The 23,675-nt window shown below is 36.6% G+C and overlaps 1 protein-coding gene across 25 annotated transcripts in view; it reads right to left on the bottom strand.

Moving 5' to 3' along the window:
- The window catches only part of eya4 (EYA transcriptional coactivator and phosphatase 4), a 93,998-nt gene that overhangs the window by 27,403 nt on the left and 42,920 nt on the right, over window positions 1-23,675 (bottom strand). For 9 of the 25 annotated variants that reach the window (XM_015347438.2, XM_015347406.2, XM_015347445.2 and 6 more), the window contains 8 exons: window positions 23,131-23,252; window positions 15,354-15,437; window positions 13,879-13,971; window positions 4,975-5,041; window positions 1,647-1,789; window positions 1,387-1,530; window positions 943-1,025; window positions 134-314 (listed from right to left, as the gene is read on the bottom strand). In XM_015347438.2, coding sequence (XP_015202924.1) covers window positions 134-314; window positions 943-1,025; window positions 1,387-1,530; window positions 1,647-1,789; window positions 4,975-5,041; window positions 13,879-13,971; window positions 15,354-15,437; window positions 23,131-23,252 — 917 coding nt within the window. The remainder of the gene's footprint in view (window positions 1-133; window positions 315-942; window positions 1,026-1,386; window positions 1,531-1,646; window positions 1,790-4,974; window positions 5,042-13,878; window positions 13,972-15,353; window positions 15,438-23,130; window positions 23,253-23,675) is intronic. The other 16 variants (XM_015347371.2, XM_015347365.2, XM_069178704.1 and 13 more) reach the window with 9 other exon arrangements.

Below are 23,675 nucleotides of genomic sequence, written 5' to 3' on the forward strand. Positions count from 1 at the left end.
GCCTGATGGACAACAAGGTAAGGAAATGACAATGTTAAACCTTAGACCACAGATGACGGAGGTGTCTCTTTGGGTCTGTGACAGCAGTCAGGGACACTGGGACAGCAGAGACACACTGAACGAGGGGGCTTACTTGTGTGAAGTTCAGCAGCCTGACCTGTGAGAGCCGGGGGAGGGTCCTGCAGCTGATACGTGGACGAGGCCGAAGTTGTTCCGTCGGCTGTACTGTTGGAGGTCATGTAAGCACCATAGCTTGAGGTTGAATAGTACTGGGTGTATTGGTTTTGGCCAAAAGCTGTGTAGGAAGGATAATCCTGAAACAGCAGTGATCATTCTTTTCAGTAAAACAAGCCTTACAATCGTACTTTATACAAATGCTTTAAAAAGACAGCAGTGAATTAGTCATCTGTGAGAAAAAAGGTCTCCTGGATAACATCAAATGTCCTTGGTCTTTGAAGAAAAGTTTAAACAAAAGCTTTTTTAAATAACAATTTAGGTTCTTAACCTGGTTTTTATTGAATGTGCCATGATGCTTCTATTTTATTAGCATTCCATAAAACTGTCACTGAACTATCTCCAGGAGAGGGAATTAAAACAATAAAAGTCTCTTTAATGTCTGCAATTATTTTTTGGGAGGTCGGGTGGTTTTAAGCTAAATAACTTGAATTGAACAGCATGCTTAAAAGCAAGATGAAATTCAGCATTAGATTATTTAAGGATTAACTTTACATAAAAAAGCAAGTGACCAGAAACAATTTTATGATAAAATTGATTTAATGTACTGTACTTCCCTATCGAGTGTGACACTAAATTGTTAATGCAACTGAACTATTGCTTGACGTCCCAGTATGAATTCATGCAAATAAAAGACTCGGTGTATTCAAAAACATGAACTTTTTGAAAGGTCGGCCAAAATTAGAAAACAAAACTAATATTAAGTACCTGTTGTGAACTACTGAAGTTAGCTGAATTAGACACAGAATTGTTGCTTGCATAAATGCCAGATGAAGGTGTGAAACTGGAACCTGGGACAGAAAGGAACAGGGCTGTTAATACTCTGAGATGCATGAACACGGAATTAAAATATTCAGAAATTATACAGCCTTCTGTGTGCATTTGCAGACTTACTATGTCCTCTCACATTTCAAGTTTTAGTCCCATTTTACACTGATTCATTTCTGTAAAAGCTTAAATATGTCTTTTTAAACCAACTCACCTCCATCAGTGGACGTGGTTTGGCTTCCTTGAGTCCTCACAGGACAGACTCACGTTATCACAGACTTCGTTAAATTGTTTTATTTTGGGAGCAAACACGAGCATCCTGGATCTACTTGTGTTTTTCAGGGGCGGAACAAACTGAGACAGTTTTCAAAGAACGCTACTGACCTGGCATCTGATAGGAATAAGGTGTTTGGCCTGGCTGAGGAGTAGTGAACCCTGGGCTGTAGCTAAGACATCCTGTCTGTAAAGGTGACTGTGTCTGAGAGAGCCCTCCTTCAGTCTTGATGCCTGGCAACATTACACCCAAATCTGCATAAGAAATCAATGAATTAACTGACTCTTAGATAGTTACCTCAAGTGGAGAAGAAATCACAATATAAATGAGCACATTCAAAAATACCCCACACCAACGTGCCAAAACATACCATACGTGGAGAGTCCGTAAGGCTGCCCTGGCTGAGAGTAAGCAGTGTACACCGCTGGCTGCTGCATTCCAGTGTACTGGGTCTGCCCCGCATAGGCTGTCATTGACTGAGCTGCCGGTGTTGACAGAATGTGAGGGTATGGCCTGCAGGAGCAAGAACAACGCGGTCATGCCAGACTAAAGACCAGGGTGGGGAAGGGCTTGCCAGCAATCTGAAAGCCAAATCAAAAGCCTGCAGTGACAGAAAAACAGATTATCTTCTAACGCAAATATATCTGTTTTCCATTAAAATTCATTCCTGGCAGGATTCGGGTACACATCGTTAACGCTCTGTGTTGAGTGATCATGTTTGAACATCAGGACAGACTAAAAAGCTTGCTTGATTTCAGAATTTTTGGGGAAGGTTTTTTTTTTTCATTTAAAAACCACACACAATTTAAATTTGCAAATACTCTTTCCTACAGGCATTTCTGATGATTCTGCAGACTTGATGATAATGCTGAGATAAAGCAAGATTTCATATTAAAATGAAGGAATCTGTCATGGAGGAAAGGACATGAAAATGACAAGACAGTTTTGTATTTTATATTGCGTTTTGATCCCAATCAAGTCTTAAAACATGCGTTTTATGATCTTCTCTTTGCGATATATCTAAATGTGTAATAGGTTTATTCCATGATGAAAAGAGAAGAAAGAAAACACAATATTTCAGCTGTGGAGCCTTCTTTGCATTTGGTATAGAAAAAGGCTCCACAGCCGAAACGTTGCATTTCCTTTCTTCTCTTTTTAGCATGGAATTAACCTATTACTTGTTCCTTTGCAGCCTACACATGCTGACGCAGCTACCCACCTGAACTATCTAAATGTGTTAAGGTTTTACAGGCAGGTATTAAACTAAAAATGAACCTATGTGTGAAAATTTAATTTTAATTTTAATTTTTCTTATTACAATATTTAGCATGTTTATATTTTACTCTATATTTGGTAAATCAACTAATAAAGTGCCTCATCCCCTTCAAAGATAGGGAAGACTGTTCAAATTTTCAACTTCATGTACATCCACACATTTCTGTCGCCACCTGTGGCTGCCCTCATAATAAAATGATGATGGTCTAATGGTGAGCACATCCTGCTCTGATACTTGGACCTTGTTGTTGTCATTGAAATAATGCTCGTAAGAAGAAAATAACATAAGAACAGGTAACAAGATAATCTGGTAGTTAGCAGCTTATCAATCAAAGGACCAATTTCTCATTGGTTTCATCTCATCCAATTTCATCCAACTGTTGGCTGGGGAGCTTGTCCAATACCTCCACAACCCTATGCATAAAGAGGTGTCTTCTCTTTTTGGTTTTACATGTATTTCCAAGTGCACACCGAAGGTCACAGTCAGATGATGCCAAAAGGACATCATCTGCAAATAGCAGAGATGCCACCCTTAGTCCCCCCAACTGGACACCCTGACATCCTTGGCTACGCTTTGATATCCTGTCCATGAACACCACAAACAGGTGTGGTGACCAGACGCAACCCTGACAGAGTCCGATGCCCACAGTGAACAAATTTGACTTAATGCCAAGAATTCGGACACAGCTCTCACTGCGCAAAAATAACACGCAAAAGCGGTCCCGATACCCCATATTCCTGAAGCTCCTCCCACATCACATACCGAGAGACGCGGTCATATGCCTTCTCCAAATCCCCAAAACACATGTAGACTGAAATCTGCTATTTGCAGATGATGTTGTTCTTTTGGCAACATCTGACTGTGATCGACGGCTTGCACTTGAGTGATTCGCTGCTGAGTGTGAAGTGGCTGGGACGAGAATCAGCACCTCCAAGACTGAGGTCATGGTTCCCTCCCAGAAAAGACCGGATGGCAGGAGTTGAGTTAAAAGACAAAGCTCTCGGTTTACGGGTCGATCTACGTCCCTGTCCTCACCTATGGTCATGAGCTGTGGGTAATGACTGAAAGAACGAGATCTCGGATACAAGCGGCAGAAATGAGGTTTCTCCGCAGGGCTGCTGGGCTGGGTGACAGGGTGCTCGGCAATCAGAGCCTCAGAGTAGAGTTGCTGCTCCTCCAGATAGAGAGAATTGGATATCTCATTAGGATGCCCCCCAGATGGCTTCAGCTGGAGCTGTTCTGGGCACGTCCCACTGGGCTCGAGACCCCCTGGCAGACCCAGGACACACTGGAGGGATTATATCTCTCGGCTGGCCTGGGATCACCTGGGGATCCCCCAGGAAGAGATGGAATCTGTTGCTGGGGACAGGGAAGTCTGGGCTGATCTACTCAGCTTGCTGCAGCCGCGACCATCACCAGGAAAAGCGGAGTGAAAATGGATGGATGGATGGATTTCCATTTTGTTTCTATGTGTGACTCCTGCCCTCTGAGAGCTTTCTTCATTGGGCGGCACATATTTGCATGCAATTTCCTTCATGGGATCAATAAAGTATCTATCTAAAATGTAATTGTGAGAGGTCCCGACAGTCGGATGAGTGAGGAACAGTTCAAAACCAACCAGGTACTTTATTGTAACTTTTGCATGCTTGCAGTGTCATGTTACAGAATGAGCCAGTGATGAGAATTCATTCATCTTAATTTCCTGGGCACTTGACATGATGTATTTCAGGTGTTTAATTCTAGTTTTGTAATAATGAGCAAATGCTTCTGCTTGTATCAGTGGCTGTGACAGCGACAGAAAAATGACATGACTAGAGAAGTCACGTCTTTTTGTGTTGCTCAGTAAGCATTTCTGGCATCCACCTAGACCATACTCCAGGAACACCCAGACATGTGTGAATTCTGGTGTTCAATGTACCATGCTGGCACCAACTATGGCAGCTATGTTGTTACTGACATACTTGTCTTTGCGCATCAGCAGTGGTAACACTGTTTCCTGTGTCACCAGAAACTAGTCGCTCAGGCCTTTGATCAGAGAAAACACGAATCCATCATTTTTCAAAGTGTTCATGCACTTTTTATAATTTCTTAATATACTGTGTAGTCACTAGAGAGGGGTGGGACACAAATACCCTCTACCGACCAACATCCCGATGTCTCCTCACTGCTCTATAATGGTAAGCTCTTGCAATGGAGCAGCCATCTTTACAACATGGTTTCTCGTGCCACACAGATGGAAGCTGGGGACTCAGTGTTCAAAAAGTAACTCCTAAAAGCAACTTCAGTATCATAGAAAATAAAAGCATATTCCACATGTGTAATATCAGTAACAGAAACAGTAAAATTCACTTTATTTATTAACTTACCCCTGAGAAAACAAATATATTATTTTATTCTGAAGACCAGTTAGTGATTAACTTACTTGGAAGGGTATATGGGTGGAGAATATTGATGTGCAGATCTGGGACTGTAACCACTGCTTGTTATTACTGTAAAGAAAGTAACACAGTAAAAAAAGTAAGTCACACTGAAAAATAAGCAAATAATAAAAATAATATATAATAATACAAGTACAATTCCAACAATCAGCATTTACCAATGTATGCTTTTGTTTCTTTCATCCAGACTCATTATTGTTCAGTTAAAAATAAAACTTTTCAAATGTCTTGAAGCCTTTCTGGAATCCTAAGAGAGCATAATATTTTATGATAGGACTGCCACTGTTCAACAACATGTCTGTAATTTTAAAACCACCCATAAAAGATATAGAACCTTTATATCACAACTTTCTGCTTGTCTGTTGCATGCTTCGTTCAGCTGCAGAACAGTATGGAGAAAGGATTTGGGAAAGTAATTCTTTTTTTTTTTTTACAGTTGCTACCTACCTATCAGTACAGAAAGATTCTATGCACATTATATTTACACTTGGTTTTCCAATAAAGCCCTAGCCCAATTGGAACAAATCCAAAAGTTTGAATACTTTCCTTCTCTTTCAGCCATTTGCCTTGACTAAGACGGATGTACAGCATATACAAATTTTACAAACTTGAAAGTGTTGAACCAGTCCCATCAGAGCAGATCCAGACTGGGCAAGGATACAGTGTGTCTTTATTAGCCCATCTGCTATTCATTCACTGTTTGAAAGATTAAAGAACTACATTATGTAGCACAGGAATTGCACTCTCCTAATCAATCACACTGCTACTTCAAAGCCTGCAATACCTCCGTTATTCATTATCCCATTGGAAGCCAAATTCTTTTTTTATCAAATTTTACAAGTGATATATAACTAGATGTATAAAGCAATTATGAGCAATGTGATTTTTTCAATTCTTTTTTTGTTGTTTTTCATTTAAAGCTGAACGGCAGACCCAACGGCCAGTACTGGTTTCCCCATTACTCATAGTTTTCAGGTTCATCTCCAGCATTATTAGTTTCAGCTCTCTGTATAACACTGATCTCCATATCATAGGGATAAATAGAAAACTGTATTCTGCTGTGTATTGTAAGAAAAAGCCATTGTTTTAAGAAGCATCTGCTGACAATCTTTCAGAATAAGGGTGTTTGGCTCTTTACATGACGACACACATCCAACAGTCTGGTGATAGTAGGCAACAAATCTTGGTACAAAGGACACCACACAATGAGGGGCACAATCTTTTTCAAGATACGCTGTATATCTATGTACTACTAATACTAGATTTTCTAAACAAAATTTGATGTTGCAATTAATAGTCACAATAATGTATGACTATTAATTTAGATTTCTGATATGATTTAAAGAACTATTTATACAGCTGAGCAAATGTGTGAGCAAATGTTAGGGAATGGACCAGAGGATGCAAGGTTAAAAAGTGGAGTGGCAGAATGGTGTATAAACCAGATTTGTGTGAAAAACCGTATAATTTCCAGTTTCACAAAAGACCACCAGAAATTAGTGTCAGGAAGGACTGATAGGTTACGTGTGCAGTTTATTAAAGATCCAGGTACACACTTGCCCCACCTGGGCTCAGCCTTGCATGTATAATTTTTAAATGAAACCTAGTTAAGGAGATTGTGAAACATTAGAGTTCGATCAACACTGATGGCCGTTAAAGCGATGCAAGATAGTAAAACAAATGACACACTGGCACTCTAACATGGAAAATAAAGAGAATAAAGCACACATCAATGCAAAGGATGGAATAATGTAGATACAATAAACAACTCCATCGAACTTTAGATCCATGTATATCAAACTTAGAAACGGTTCTCAGGCAACTGATCTGTGTCAACTGTCAACTCTGTGCTCCAGCTCCTCGTAACCAAATCCATCTCCTCAATTTGTAATTTACAGATTTCAAATTATTACAAGTAAAGAGTGAGACAGTGTTTTGATTCAATAACCATTACAAAATAAATGCATTATTTTCTTTACATGGAGTGGGAAGACTGTACAAAACTGTTCAAATAACAGAATTAAAAATGTGCTTACCATTACATGTGATTTTCACTTCTTTTAATCTACTAACAGCCATTAAAGATGAGTATTGGACCTTCTGCATTTGAACAGTTACAAATGATAGGCCATTAAGCCCATCTGCATTTTTTAAATCGAGGGTCTGATAGATCGTGTGTCATTGTTGGGTTTTTAATTTTTTTTAATGAAAGCTGATGCAACCAGCTAACACTATTTTAGTTTTTGCTTGATAGTGTGGAAACCACTATTTCCACAGTATTTAACCCAGATCAGCCTTGTAGACACATATATTTGTTTTAGATTTAAAAATGCAACTGTTTTTCCGAAAGTAAATGCTAAACAACTGGTACTGATAAAAGAATGTTTACCCTTACTTCAGCTACTGTTCAAATTAAATTACTTTGAAATAAATCGTATTTGCCCTTGTGTTCTTAATATAGAAGGCTAAATTACAGATTAGTCCACTGTCGAAATTCGCTCATTTGCATAGAAGTGAATATTAAGGGATGTCCTGAGATCACATCATCTACCCAGATCCTCTCTTTCCCCAGGAGTCAGCTGGAAAGACTGTAATTCTAAAGGATTTCCTAGCTCTACAAAGTTCAGACATCAAAGATGTAAACTCTCTGCTTTCTAATCCAATATCACTACGTTTCCATTGCAGGGATTTAAAACAAGAAGACTGCTAAAAATCGAGACCTATATGACAAATATGCTTTACAGACAACAACAAAATAACATGAAACTTGTAAGGTTGTTAGAAACTGACTGATCCTAGGGTCTAATCCAATCTTTACCTGGAAGACACCAGGTTATCATCTTTAACAAAACTGGGCTTCTTGTTTCAGACTTCCACTGCCCTTGAAAAACGTTTTTTCCTTTCTCAGCTTTAAATGCTCTTTTGAAAATGAATATATTTTAAACCTACATTTTTATGTTTGTACCATTAATAAATGATTTGTTTCTGCATTACAGTGACACAAAAATTAAAAAACTATCAAATTTAATAGTAGAAAACGAATGAAAAAAGAGCACGAAATGTTTTATGATAGGACGGGGTAAACGTTTAAAGTGCATGGCTATCTTTTAGGCAGACATGTCTGACAATCTCATTACTTAGGAAAACAACAATCTTTTTGTATTCAAAACATAACAGATCTCAACTGATTTTTTAACACAACTGTACAGTACACGACCATCCACTGTTACATTAGCTCAAATCTACCACTGAAATGTAAATACAGTATGTTCACATTTGAACTTGCCTTATATATACATTTTACTACAATATTTAATTAAAGACTTACAAAGGCAAACCTACCCTCATCATTTAACAAAAAATTAATATAAAAATATATAATTAAATGCATTCAAATATTCAATTACTTAAAATGTACCTATTTTTAAATATTTCTCATCTGTGAAAAGATTCACAAATGACATTTGAGACAGTAACTCTCAATGAATTCTATTAGAGAGAAGAGAAGCACCCTAGAGAAAACTCAGTATGTGTGAAAAGACCAGGTTAAATCTTTGGTCTCTGTATGAGGCTGTATCCCTTTAAATTAAATGGCTCTTAGCGGTCTTCAGCATGTACAGGGCTTTCTAGACTTTATAATGCAGAAAGGAAAATTTTCTTCTTTCATGACAAAGCTCAAGTACAAAGGGATAGTATGAAAAGACCAACTGAATAACATAAGTAATGCCTGGACAAGGTAATCTACAAAACAATTAAAAAAGAAAACAGAAATCAATCATAATTTCCACATGAATGGTATTTTGAATGTAGAGAAAATTATACTCAGATGACTAAGAAAAAACTCTGGTCCCTGGCTTAGAAAAATAAATTCTGTACAGTTACACACTCATCTGTTATTAATACAATCTTACAGTATTGCCTCTGGAATATGCTGCCTGTCTTGATACTGTGCAATTCAGTCAGAAAATCTGTCAACATCTGTAACAGTTCTGTCTTTGGAAAACGAGCCTTGGTAACACCAGGTGGTCAAAAGACACTCTCTTCCTCTAAAAAAAACAACATTTTTTTCATTACTATTCAATATGTTCCATGGCACTATGATAAAGTCATACATCTACTTCTTTTGATGTATTTTGTAAGCATACTGTCAACGTAAAAGTGGAGATTACACACCAAAACCTTTCCAGTAAGGTGCCAAGTCTTAATCATTACAAAGACAGCTTCTTCACTTGTTTGAAGGCAGGGTGAAACAAAACAAAATCAACTCTATGTCTACGTTGAACCTTGGTATACTGTAAATATTTTGGAAGGTAGTACTGTATATTAGTTTTTAGGTCAACTGCAAATGCTGTCTTCATTTTCTTCAATGCATTCTTAAAATGCTTTTTTCTAATATTAAATATACATTTGTGCTCCCTGATAACTGATGATCTTCAGGAATCCAAGAACATTTAAAATATTCAGATTCGATTGGTTCATCCAGCAGCCAAGTCTTAAATTTCACATGTTATTGGGACAAACATGTGGTCTATAATCCCCTTATCTAATTAAGGCAAACATACGTCTATAATTCCCTTGACGCTTTGAGATAGGACAGATTTTAAAGTTACCCCTAAAATGGGAGAATTTATTACATGAATTAACTATTAAATCCTTGCTAAACTGTATTTAAAATTACTGCAAGGTGGCATTCCAAATGCTATAAAAATAATGTATTTATTAATGCTTTTTACAAACCCCCAAATTTCTGTACAAAGACAATACAAAACAGAAGCACAAAGAGCAAGAAAGGAGATCTGCGAAGATTATTTATTACAGATTATGTTGATAGTCTAGAGTCGCCAATTATTGAGAGTCTCCAATAGCTTTTGCCAATAAGTCCCATGAGATGTGATGCTGCACCCTGTGTTGTGGCCTGGTCTTTGTCTACGTAAGAAGGCCAGAATCAGAAGATCTAAGACTAATGGACTCATACTGTATATTACTATTACTATTACTAATATTATTAGGTCCTGGAGCTAGACCATTATGTTCCTCAAACTCAGACAGAAGAACCTTAAACTCAACTCTAAATTTCACAGAGTCAGTGCAATTAGTTAGCAAATCAGGGACAGGATGGGAGTTAAGCTCTGATACAGAGTACATTTATTCAGGGCACAGGCTGCCGACCTCTGGACATACTGATACTAAAACATACTTTAGTACCTCAGTCAAGAGGTAACATAAATGCTAAAAAAATTATGGGTACCAGCAAAGAACTCGGTAAATTCAAAACAGTCAGGATTTATGAATCGGTTTCTGGCAGTCAAACAGGAGTTAAATCAACAAAAGGAAGTACAGTACTGGAGCTATGGTTTCTGAATAATGTGAACCAGTGGGATGTCATGATTGACAAAGTCAAAAGCTGCACTTAATTCATAAGGAAAAGGTCACTTAGTGATCTTGTGTCAGATTTTACACTATTTTAAAGAGACCTGCTTTTGTGCTGTGTCTGCCTAAACTCTGACTGAAAAAGTTTGAAGAGCTTATTAGTGACAAGTTACGATTACAACAGATCTGCAAATTAGTAATATATTTGTTGTGATGCATTTGCTTTCTTTTTAATAACAGATGTGGTAGAAGCAGACTTTTAGCATACTTTCAGCAAAAACAAGATTTTGGGGAATCATTGATGACGTTAGAAACAAATGGACAAAAAACTGAGGAGCTACAGTACATTTGAGGAAGGGGTGCAGGAATAGGGACAGTTTAGAAAGTCTCATTTTAGCTATCAGGGTAGATAGGCATCATTAACAGAAAAACTAATTTATGAAAGCAGGACAGGGCATAGTTGTCAAGGTTGCTACAGGTGGTCAGTAACTGGCTATTAATATTACATATTTGTTGTAAAATAACTGCATTTACAAGTTATTGCTCAGTATTGCTCAGTAGAGAAAGGAAATGCAGACATATTGTCTGTTTCACTTGTGTACTGGGGCAAAGAATGAGCAAAAGTAACAAGACGTTTAGAGTCACTGAAAAGAAACAGCAAAACAGACTGAGCTACATTAGGGTTTATGTCATCTCCTCCATCACACTAGTTGAATTAATCACATTGAATCTAGAGAAGGCCATGGTCACATTTAGTGGTCAATGAAGGGACTAGCAGGTCCAGTAAGACCACAGTTCAAGTGCTTGTAGGCTGGAAGTGTCAACACCATCAGAAAGGATTAAGTCTACTGTATGTCCATGTTTATGTGTGGGAATTTTGACCTGCTAAATAAAGCCAAAGCAATCCTATGCAGCTACAAAATCTGCAGTAATCCAGCAGGTAGGAGAATCCATGTGAACACTGAAATCGCCAAGAAGTAAAACAATTGTATAGCTTGGAAAAACAGTTAGCTGCTCTGATAGCTTAGTTAGAGAAAGTTTAAGAGGATGATAAACCAGAGCTGTTAACAATGGGTGAGATCCTTTAGTGGTAAAACACTAACTCTGGGCAGACATTATATTTAGACCAGCATTTAAGCAATCAATGATCTAAATCACAATTTTCAGTATACCTTTTTCCAACGGCAGTAACAGAGAGTAGAGATTTTAGCAAACGTCCATGTTTTGGGGAGACAGTTTAGACATTCAAAATCACAGCCATTGCCATCAGCTGAATGGGGACAGCAATCGGACAATACAGCATTATTACTGGAGTGAATCTGAATCTATACTGTTTCCGATATGTATGCATTTAGTTATTTAGGGTACAACTGGTAGTTGCATCGCTGAAGCAGTCTAATTCTCAGCCAATAGCAAAACATGAGCTCCTTTTTCGTTATTTCTTTCTTTTTTGTCAACAATATAGCACAGTGCCAAAACTGTATAAATACATTCAAGAATTATTATTGTTTATTTTGTGAATCTATAGTTTAATCCCTACATGTTATTGTCACATAGTTTATTAAGTACAATACTATCACTGACCTCCAATGGCACCAAATGACAAATGGCATTCCAGACCATTTCTGTTTTGTGATCTCCTTGTGTGAAGAACTACTGGGGTTGTGGAGCTGTTTGTATTTCTCCACTTTAACAATGAGTTTTAAGCTGTTCATCTTTGGGACAGTTCTTGAACTAAACCTTTCACTGAGAACAAACGGGATCTGAGCCGTGATTTGTTTACTTTGCCCTTGACCTCATCACTGATCATCCACTTCAGCCGCAGGGCTTCCAATGACAGCACAATAAAAACTACTGGCAATCATGCCGTCCTGCACCTCTGCAAGCATCCGATAGCTCTTCGGAGGGTAGAGGGCCATTGGGACCACATAGTAAAATGATATGAAATAAAAATAAAACATGGTCTTATCTACTGATTTTTGTGTTTTTAAGCTCCCCTTAGTCTTGCTCTTTGCTGAACTGCTTTGCTGATGTGTGATGCACTACTGCCGTAGTCAATGCTTCAGCACATAACAGCAACGGCACATGGATGACAGATGGGCATACAAAACGTGTCAAAATGGGTGTAAGATTAGCCCTCAGAGCTATGATAGACTGAACAGCAACCAGAGCCCCTGTGCTGATACAGATATGCAGAATTCTCAGACTGTGAAAGTGATCAAACTATTCAGTGTTCAGTTTCACAGTGAACAAATGGGGCAAGACAATCCAGCAGACAGCAACCAGCACTGAGCACCAGCAAGCTGCAGCCGTGTCATCAGAAAATCCAACAATAGCAGTGGACACAGCACCCCACAGCACCAAGCCACACAGTGAATCATTTAATGCTGCATAAAAATGGTGGACTGAGCTGGTAACCAAGATGGCCATCTCAAAAGGCAAGGACTCTGCTCCTGTGGAGCAGAAGTGCTTCATTATTGCAGCCTTGCAGTACTCATTGTAACTATTGAGTGTTCAGGGCACAGCTTGCAAATTCACTTTCATTTAAAGGCAACTTCAAAACCTAGTCCTGCCTCAAAGTTTAGATTGATTTGCCACATTCGAGTAAAATGTAGTAAACTACTGTGAACTTTTACTAAAACATAAACAGGTATGGTAAAGCATGATACAAGTGCCTGGAAACTATAGGAAAGTAAACTAAATGCATGGTATCAGTGAACCAGAAATGTTTTGTAAATCTACCCGGTTAAAATTTGTGTACTTTTAATAATGAACTCCGCTACCTACTATATATCTGCATCAGAGATGAGCTGTCTGTGCTACAACATGTCCTGTGCATTAAAAAAATAATGACTGTCTAAATGGTAAGAAACATATAAGCACTGCTCTACTTGGCCCTCCTTACTACAAACACCTTCCAAATCAATTCTCATCTGGAGTAGATACTGTGGTGAGGAGGTGTTCTCTAGTGTTTTATAATGTATTTACCCATGTGCACAAACCACAGCCTACAAAAATCTGCCAGATACAGCAATAATGACACGGGTAAATCCCACCCCATTTGATATTTTTCACATATTTCTGAAAATGACTGCTGGGAGTCGGCGTGATTATTTAAAATAATAGGTCATACATTTAGACAAAAATGTTGTCTGTTTTTCCCCCATTTTGAGCTTCAGGTTTTAAAAAAATGTGAAACGGTGAAAACACAAACTCTTAGTGCTTAACTGAATATCTTTTATGTGTGTTCGGTTCCCAAGCTGTGCCTAAACCGCAAATGTTTAATTTAGTCACTGACAGTTCAAGTTCAAACCCACCCCTGGTCAAGGGCAGGGATGTGGGGTTTAAAAGTAATGAGGCGGAGTTCACAGCTTTCATCGGGTGCACTGGAGGAGACTGACTTTATCTGCGGATGTCACACATACTTGCGTTCAGCACCGTGTTTATGTGAAGGTGCAGATAGAGCAGCAAAACTGTGGGTCACTGCAGCTATGTCAGCCACGCTGTTAATGCCTTACCTGACCCAGCATATGTGTCAAGTACTCCATCTCCTGTTGTTGTTGCAGTTTCACTGCTGTTCATTGGCTCTGTTTTGACTGCAAGAAGAGACACTATATAGAAGAACAGGCATACATAAAACTTATTTTTCTCTTCTCACAACCTCATTGGAAAAGGTTCTAACATGGCAAACGGAGACTAAACGGCAACTGATAGAGTGGCAGCAAAAATGAAATTCTGGGAGGAATTTAGAAGAAAAACATATACCGAACATCAGTAAAACAGTATGAAATATCAGTAAAAAAAATCTAAATGAGGGTTTTGACTACTTTATTAGAATAACCTGATTAAATGCAGTACTGCACAATATCCTACTGTTTCTTTGTGAATTCCATGAGAAGGTTTTCATGACAAGCATTAAGTTCTCTTGGGTTTTGTATAATTGCCTAGTAAAGTCATGATGAAATCAGTGTCTGATATTTGATAGATCTTCTGCTTAAATAATAAAATTAAATAATATTTTCATTCTGTTTTTTCACGGGGAGAAAACAACTGTATCTGGTCTACAGTTTGGTAATGTGCCAACACTCCACAAATTAATCGAAAACCTACCCCTAAAACCTCAAGAAAGTAGTCCAAAAGCTTCCAGAGAGCAAGGTCACTGAATTGAACTTTTTATTAAAATAATTAAATAATAATTTTATTATTAAATAATGAAAACATTTGCAACTATATCCCTGAAGAGTTAGCTTGTCCTTCATTTACAGCAAACACATTTTTTTTCAAATGGCCAAATTCTTTGTTTCCTTAACTTTATCATATATTAATTTTGTATTTATTGTGTACAATTTAGTTAATTAGATTATAATTTAAAACTGATTTTTTTAGAAAGAAAAATCAATGCCAGTACAATACAGTATATCAAATGAATACAAAACATTTCTTTAAAATCATAAAAAAGCATTTGCTATCACGCTATCACACAGCAGGCAGATTTGACTGTAAATATTGTTCATGATCAAATAATAGGAAAGTCAGGCAATTATAATGTCAATGTGTACATTATATATTTTATTACAATAAACTGCCAACTGTCCTGTCAGATTTATTAAATTCAAATACTAGGATGTATATAAAACATTCTAGTAGGATACAATTTATAGGAAGAAAACATTCCTATAAAACTCCTTTTTTAAATAAATAATTGTCAATAACTGCTAAATGCCGAAAACATGATTATTTAAACAATGGAAAGAAATTGACTGGATATTTAAAAACCAAGATCATACACCTAGGTCATAAATCTTCACTACTGGTTACTTTTTTTTCTTAAAAATATGTAATCAGATGAAAGAGAAAATGGAGAAGCAGATAAAAACTCCAAAGCAATATTCATACTTCATTTCACCATAACCTTTCCTCCACACCTCCCACAAAGTCATAACAAAGCACTGCAGTCTTTAGTCACACTGTCACACTCATGCACTGACTATACCATAGTCTTTCATACTTGAGGCAGAGGAAGGGGTGCTGCAACCCAGCAGCCAATCTGCTGTGTTAAGAATAGTCATGTTCTCGCCTGAAGGAGGAAGGACATTGTGATTTAATTTATGCATTAACATTACAAACTGCTCAATCAGTCTAGTAGTGGGAATCTGTTATCACTATTGTAAAACGTCATGGATGAGCCAGCACAAATATTGTTTTGAAAGGGAAAAAAGTATCTAATAGAATATTATTCAGTAATAGCAGAAAAATAAGTCTTTTGTGACAGAAGGTTGCAAGCAATTCTGATGCTTGTTCTCGACTTAAATACTTTGGTGAATACTAGTAAAATTACTGTTGTAAAAGCCTTTTCAAAAAAGAAAATCACTGCCAGAACAGCTTATTCAGAAGTTTGGCCAAACCTTAATTAATGTGAAGTAAAGGTGAAAAGTACTCAAAGTTTAAAAGGTTTTAAAGTTTAACTCTCCTAGCTGAGGGAACAGCAGCCTGCCCTTGGGGACGAGGCTGACATGACCCCCCCTCTCCTCACGAGGAATGAGCCAGGGAGCTGCTGAAGGGGTGAAGAAGGGGTGCGAGAAAGAACCACAAAGAGGTGCTCAGCAGGTGAGATATTTATGAAGTGTGGAAAAGTGGAAGTTTAGAATTTGACCTCTTTCTGAACATCTGTTCAAAAGCAACATTTAATTTAAATTAAAATGAAGAAAATCGGGCTGCACAAAATCATATTGCTTAGTTTTAAAAAACGTTTTTTGTCATTTTATGTGTGTGACTCATTACAGATAATTGGATAATGCCAATTGTTATATAAAATGTGGTTAAACATATACACCGCATAATGTGGTATAATATATAAAGTATTATTACAAATATTTAATGGAAAATATCAAGTCAAGCTACTGCGGTTCATGGATATACTGTGGCAACCATCCATCCAAATAATCTCCCATAACATCTTGTTAGATATATGTTTCTAAAGACTGCACTTCGCTGTAATATTTATAGTTATGGCTTAAGCCAGTAAAATACTCTTTAGGTTTTATCTTCCTGGAGCTGGTCCTGAAGGACATTAACATTAGTCAGCAGTAAATCAGTAGAACTGGTGGTAGTCCACATAAATCAGCAGGGGGTTTGTGCAACCCGCTGTTATGGAATATAGTAAAAAGAGATACATATATTTTTATTAACTGCTTTTCAATACAAGTTATAGATAAAAAATAGATAGTTAACTAGACAGATGACTGTCCAAACACATACAGTACATTGTAAACATAAAATTTTGAAAGAAGGATATTAAATATATTTGATAAAAAAATGATTTTTAAATTTAAAAACACATACTGTACCACTTTCAGAAGATGAAGAAATGGCAAACAGTGTATTATTAATCCATAAACTTTTCACCATCTGCATGTCACTCAGCAGCAGTTTTGCCTGTGAGCGTGGTCTGCCCTCACCCTTGAAGTGATTTTATTTCACTGGTTAAGAACGGCATGTGTACAGGTCAGGTAACATGGGAACTGTAGTCCCTCAAAACCTCAAAACAATGCAAGCAAATAAACCCACCTGATGTGACTTGCCTCATTGCTTTGACAAATAAATACTACAGGAGTACAGCAACAACTAAGCACAGCAGTAATACTAATGTCTTTGGTTCCAAATACAGAACTATAAAGGTGTAAAAAGTGTTGCTGAAGAGTTTCAATGCATGTTTTCCAATCAATTTTGCTTTAGTCTATTCTAATTGCAAAGTGAGATATTCTAATTTTCTTTTTACCAACGACAATGAATTTGATTACTTAGTGTACAGACTACTACTTGCAGATTCAAATTTTTTTGGAAGGGGGGTGAGATCAGGGGGCGGGATACGGTTTCACATATCAAACTGTGTGTGTATGGTAAGAATGACAGAATTGTTTTACTTTCAAGAAAAATACTGTCAATGTGCTTGCTAGATCATTTTTAAATTTATAATGCCGCTGTGCACAATCACAGCTCTAAATTACATCTACCAAACTATTCATCTATAAAATTACAAAACACTACTCCTAAACATTTACAGTAAGTTGTGTTGTGAGTTTTAAAATGAAAATACGGGTGTGGGTCAAAATGCAATCTTGCACATTTCTGCCAACTTTTTAAAAATGTTCTACTTTTCTTTCTTACTCACTTGCACATGCTTCATTTTACATCCCTCCCTCCACCTTATCTTCACTGCTGAAGCACCTCCCTTGCTCAAATCATTGAAACGGGAGGTCATTCTGACAGCCTTATGGACAGATTGTCAATTCCTCAGTCCGGTAAGTTAAACCAATAAAGCCAATAAAGCAAATTTAATCCATTTAGGCCTCTACTTATTTAGGATTTAAACTTAATTACTGAATGTATAAACTAGAGAAAATATTTATGCCTATTTTGTTTATTTTTATATTTATTTTACATACAGTATTTCTTAACTTGCCTTGCATACTTTTTACTTTTCTTGTTAATAGTGTTTTCTCTTTACATGAGGTACTACAGTACAGTATATTTTTCAAAAAGGATAAACAGATTTCCGTTGTTCGGTCAAATTCTAATAATAGATAATGACGAACACAACCTGACAGATATAAAGGGATAGCATGCTTAATACTATTTAACTCGCCTGGCTGAGGAAGTGACAGTGCTAGTCAGAGATCACCGCTGTCAAATGCCCCCACAAGAATCCCAAAACATAGATGCAGATTTCGAACACTAAGCTAAGAGCAAGTTGGTTTAGCTATACTTTTGCCAGAACTAAGAAGAAGGCGAGTGTAGCATGGAACAAATGAGAAGCGCGTATGATGCAGACATATGCTTCATTGATCAACTAGATTCTGATATGTTATCCATGACAAGCGAGTATGATACATGTCAGTCAGTGAACAGGTGGTAGTATTAGTGGGTAGCAGCCCTATCTGTACTGGCTTGAGTTTAGAACTCTGTAGTGAGAAGCAGAAAACACCGCAAAAACAAGAGGAAAGTTACTGCTAACTGAAGTTCGCTAGATAGAATGGATGAAAATGTCAGTTGAACCCCCAAAAGGTGTAGGAATATCAGCAAATATGTGGCTGGAAGCTTTGGGAGGGAGAAGAGCTGAAGAGCTGAGGGCTGACACTGACCACTTGGACGCCAACCAAAGGTTGGGGTAGTGTGTGTGGGGGAACCCAATGCTCTATCAGCCAAGGCTGCTGGCGCTAGGGATAATGTGAGGATGGATAAGGATACCCGGATGTGGTATAGTCTGATGCTTGCACCCGTGAGGTGGAGCGGGATTGAGTGACCGAGGGCTCCTCCGGGGACAGCAAACAGAAGGACTGCACAGATGTGAGACAAAAAAAACAAAATGGGCTAGGGCTGTAGGTGTGGTGGGCCAGATGCTCGACCATAAACCAGGGAAGTGGAAGTGCGAGATTAGAGTTAGACTTCCACCTGAACTTCTTTTCAATAACACAATTATAAAAGGAAATGCAAACTACTATGCAAGTACAGAATGTGCATAATTTTGAAATGTTGGTAAACCTTTTTTCTCTAATCTAGCATACCTTTAAACACCAAATTAAAATGTATTATCTCTTGATTACTGAACATTGACATAGAGCCCATATTTATACTTTATACAGCTTGAAAAATTGAATAATAATAATAATTTCATGTTCAAGGTGCTTTATGCATGGTCATTTTTAATCTAAGAATTGTGAGACAAATGTAATTGCCTTAGGAATGTATGATTGAACAGCCATATATATGTCGGTGCAAGGTTAACATTCCAAACTTCTCATTTAGGAATGTAATTTTAAACTATAAGGGCAGAACAAAGGCTAGATACCTGCATTCAATTACTGATGATTACAGCCACTGAAGTAAAAAACAAAATATGCTTATGTGTTGTCAATAATTACATGGTTCCATCATAGGTCCCTAGTGTTGTGGATCGTGTGATTGATTGCACTGAGGATAGAAACACTTTAATCAAATTTTAAATCAAACCTAAGAGAAAATATACTGAACATGCATATACTGTACATTTGACTTATAATACTTTTAGCTTTGAAATATTACAGTAGTAGATAAACGGAAGTATGCTTATGAAGTCAACTGGGGTTTATTAAAGGAAAAATATTATTTTTACAATTTCTGTTCTAAATAAAAGAATGGATCCATCCATAAAAGGTTCACATTTATCCTGGAGTTTCAAGAACAACTTTTATTTTACTATTTAAAATTAAAAATACTACTGGTAGTTTCGTTACAGATTGTTGTAAAAACAGCCCTATAGTCCATGTACAACATAATGAGTCCGTGCCATGACGTTTGTATACTTGTCTTTGACTTGATGATGGACACACTAGGTATTGATCAGTTATGAGTAGGTATCTGATTAGAATGCGCCATGTGACCATTGGGGTTGCCTTCTAAAAATGCTTTAGAAAGATTCAAACACTAGGCATCTTCACACAATGACAAGATGCAGAAGAGTTCAAAATACTATTTATTATATAAAACTATGTATTTTTCCATTTAAAAACTTAATGTAGTTTCATCTTTAATATGCCTTTTATTGTGCTATAAGGGGACATATTTTATGGAAGAACCTGTGGTGGAAATGACTGCTGTTGGTATTTCTGGTTTGGTCAAACTAGCTCCGAACAGCTGGGTGCTGTACATTTGTCCATTCATCCTGGAAAAACTGCTACAATTCATTGAAGGGTCAATGATGGATTTCAATCTTCAAACCTTGCCAGAGAGTATCTATTGGATTTATGATAGGATTGGGTCACTCAAGGACATTCAGTCTCTTCTTGTGCTTCAGGTCACTGTCCTGTTGAAGTGTCTATTTCAAAACCAGCTCTCTGGACTGGGATCTTCTGATCTTGGTAGGATCTGAGTGGTACAAAGTACATTCCACTACTTAACTCAGAGGAGTACTGTATGTAGCCTTTTGTGATTTGTGCCTCTTCAAAATTTCATCTCAGATTTGGTTAGAAAACTTCATGGTCATGGTCTTCACGGTTGATTTGATTAACTGTATAGCTGTGGGAGCAGTGGTTTGAAATTCAATGTCGATCTGTAAGAACTTACAGACACAGATGCATTTACTTTGAAGTCAAGTGAGACCACTTTGATTACCCTCAGAGATCAGAGGTGTTGAATACTTACTCAACTGAGAATCTTCTAAATTTTTTTGAAAACAATTTAAATCTGAGTTTATACAGTATCAGCATTTTGAGTGTAATCAGTTTCAAGTGACTGTGTAGATTCTATATACAGTATAAAGTTCTGTTTGAACTTGAAATGATCATAAGCTCAAAGTGCACCAACATATGGACATTTTGCAGCAAAGTAAATAGTTTTGCAAGGCACTGTATACCACCTAAAACAGAAAGGAAAATGTAATTCTCTTAACAAAGAAAATGGAGCAACAGTTATCTTACAGTAAACTGTCAGTAAATACGTGTTTTTGTGTCCATTGTAATGGTGAAACCACAAAACACAGACAGTCTGGTCCCTTTAAGATCAAGTACACAGTAACCTCCATGAAACTCCTTCAATATTCTACCATTAAGCAAATATGAATAGCTTTGTGATTTGAAGAGTATCTCTTTTATGAATTGCAAAAAACCCTCTTGAAATAATATGATACCTTAGGTACAGGGAAGAGTATTGAAACAGCATGACGCATTTATCAAGAAAAGAAATGCTCAAAGTGTGCTTGGCATTATAAATTATAACTAAATATTAAATAAAAAGTTTTTGTGATTTAATTGGTGTATATGTTGCTATATGTTATTTCTAACTTTGACTGCTCGTAACAACTACACAATCAGTAAACGAGTGTTTGATTTGTTCAGAAAAGCAATGTAACATTCAGCCTTATCACACACAGCATGATGTCTGAGACTATAGTGAATTGGGAAAAATTAACAACAGACTATAGCTGGTGCTAAAAAAACAGACATAGAATTCAGAGAAAATGTCAGAATATTTCACCTTGCAATTAGTACATTCTATTCTAATCCCATTGCCCATCAAATTTAAACATTTGAAGGGGCAGTTAATTGAAAAATATGCAAACCAACTCTGAAGCAATGCAGTAACTTTTCATAGGATTGCATTTAGAACTGAAACATCAGTGCTACTGCTGTGCTTAGCTGTTGTATTTATTTGACAAAGACATGAAAAAAGCCACACCAATTGGGTTTATTTGCTTGTATTGTTTGAGGGTTCTGAGGGACTAAAGTTCCTGTGTTACCCAACTCATGCATTACCCAGGGAAATCAAAACCGCTGCTGAGTGACATACAGATGGTGAAAGGTTTATGAATTAATAATACAATTGTTGCCATGTATTAATCTTCTGAAAGTGATATTGTTTTTAAGTTAAAAATTTAAAAATCCAAATTTGATTAAATGCTCAGAATCACTTCTCAGCTTTGTAGATCAATCTTGTGTTTAAATTATATTATGCTTGGCATGTACTTACAGTATGTATAAAACTGGACAATATCTAATTTTGTTCCACTTTTCTCTCTATAGACTAAAGCCTTAACTACAGAATAACAGATAGACAGAATAATAAATGTAGCAAGATATAATATTTCATGGAATAAGAAGTACTGCTAAAAAAGCACAGAAAAAAGTAACAATCCAAAAACCAAAATGTTAAATTGATTGGCAAAGCTATAAAATCAAAAATGTTGACTTGGAAATACATTTGATGATCTTTTAGTAAAAGAATTCTGAATACGTAGTTGTCTTGGCACTGTCACTGTATGCCTTCAAACAAAGCTCTGTTAAAATAATTTTCTCTTCTCTAATGTACAGTTCTTTAATGTGTATTGTGGTTGTTAGGCATTGTCTCCTATTATAAATGCTGTTTGCATTAGAAACACAGTTACATCATTAAGATATTTACAAATAAAAAAAAATCCTAAGCATAGTCACCTGCCAATAATAATAAGATGAAACTATACTGTTGCATGGCAATCGTACTAATATTGATATTAATATAACTAATTTATTTTATTTAAATAATAAATCAAATTGCCTAAGTTAATCATATATAGCCCTACAATACACATGCACATGAAATACATTTACAAAGTGAACTAAAATATTTTTGTCATCCTGAAAATCTTACTGTGCAGTATTTCTATAAAATAAAAAAAAACTAAAATGGTTTAACTTAAGAATAATAATTTCATTTTTTGTGTCAGCACAAAAAGTATAAAAGGAAAGAGCACTTTGGTGTTGACATATTACAGACGTTTGATGCTTTAATATAGTTTTTGATGGAAATAGTTTCCAGTTAAATCTGGGCATAGAATCAAAATCTGACAAAGGCTGCCGAGTGGTTTTAAGAAAATCTAAGGGCTGCATGCACTGTTTATATAAATTTTCAAACATTTTACTCCAAGTGTTGTTTTTTTCCTACGAAAATGAGGCCATAATATAGTGCCAGTGCTTCTTCAAAGACTTGGGTGCTAGACGTCCAATACACAAGTCTGATGGTCTATTAGGACCCAACCCAGAGCAATTCCCATTGTGATCTTGTAAGATTTATATTTCTATGGTGTATCACTGCCAGGCAAATGGAAAGCAGTTGGAAACGAGAAAAGCTTTTATCTAATGAAAAACATGGTAAGTGGACACAGAATGATGAATTACTGAAAGATGCAAAGTAATTAAAAATCGTTTACACAAAGACTAAGATAATTACGCACATATAAAAAACAACAATGACTTTCTTACCTCCCGTTCCATTGGATGTAACTGAAGAATTACTGAGGTTCGACTTGTCCAGTTTGGAGCCAGGAGTGTCACTGCTGCCTACTCGATTATGAGGACTGGCTAAGTCCTGCATTTCCATAGACCTGAAAGACAAAACCTAGGTCAACCTTCAACAACCTAGCATTCTATACACATATACTTTTAAGATAAAGTTTTAAGGCATAGCACATGCATGATTACTGTAGACTTGCCATAAAGCAAGAGCAGCTACAGTATCTGCTCACTTGCATTTTCCAGGCTTCACAAACTCTGTTTCAATAAGAGCTTTGAGCTGCTTTCTATAAATGAAATCCCCTATCCACTAAAACACTATTTCCAGCAAACCTACTGTATATAAATTCATAAAGATTACAGTTTCATTTTTGCTGTGTTTACACTACAATAGTGTCAAGAAAATGTAAATTTCCAATTTAAATTATGCATAAAGTAAATTAATACACTACTGTACATTTGTTGCAAATATTTTAAAACACATTTTATAAATTCATTATCAATATGTGATCATG

Source organism: Lepisosteus oculatus, chromosome 2, assembly GCF_040954835.1.
Source record: "Lepisosteus oculatus isolate fLepOcu1 chromosome 2, fLepOcu1.hap2, whole genome shotgun sequence".
NCBI classification, from domain to species: domain Eukaryota; kingdom Metazoa; phylum Chordata; class Actinopteri; order Semionotiformes; family Lepisosteidae; genus Lepisosteus; species Lepisosteus oculatus.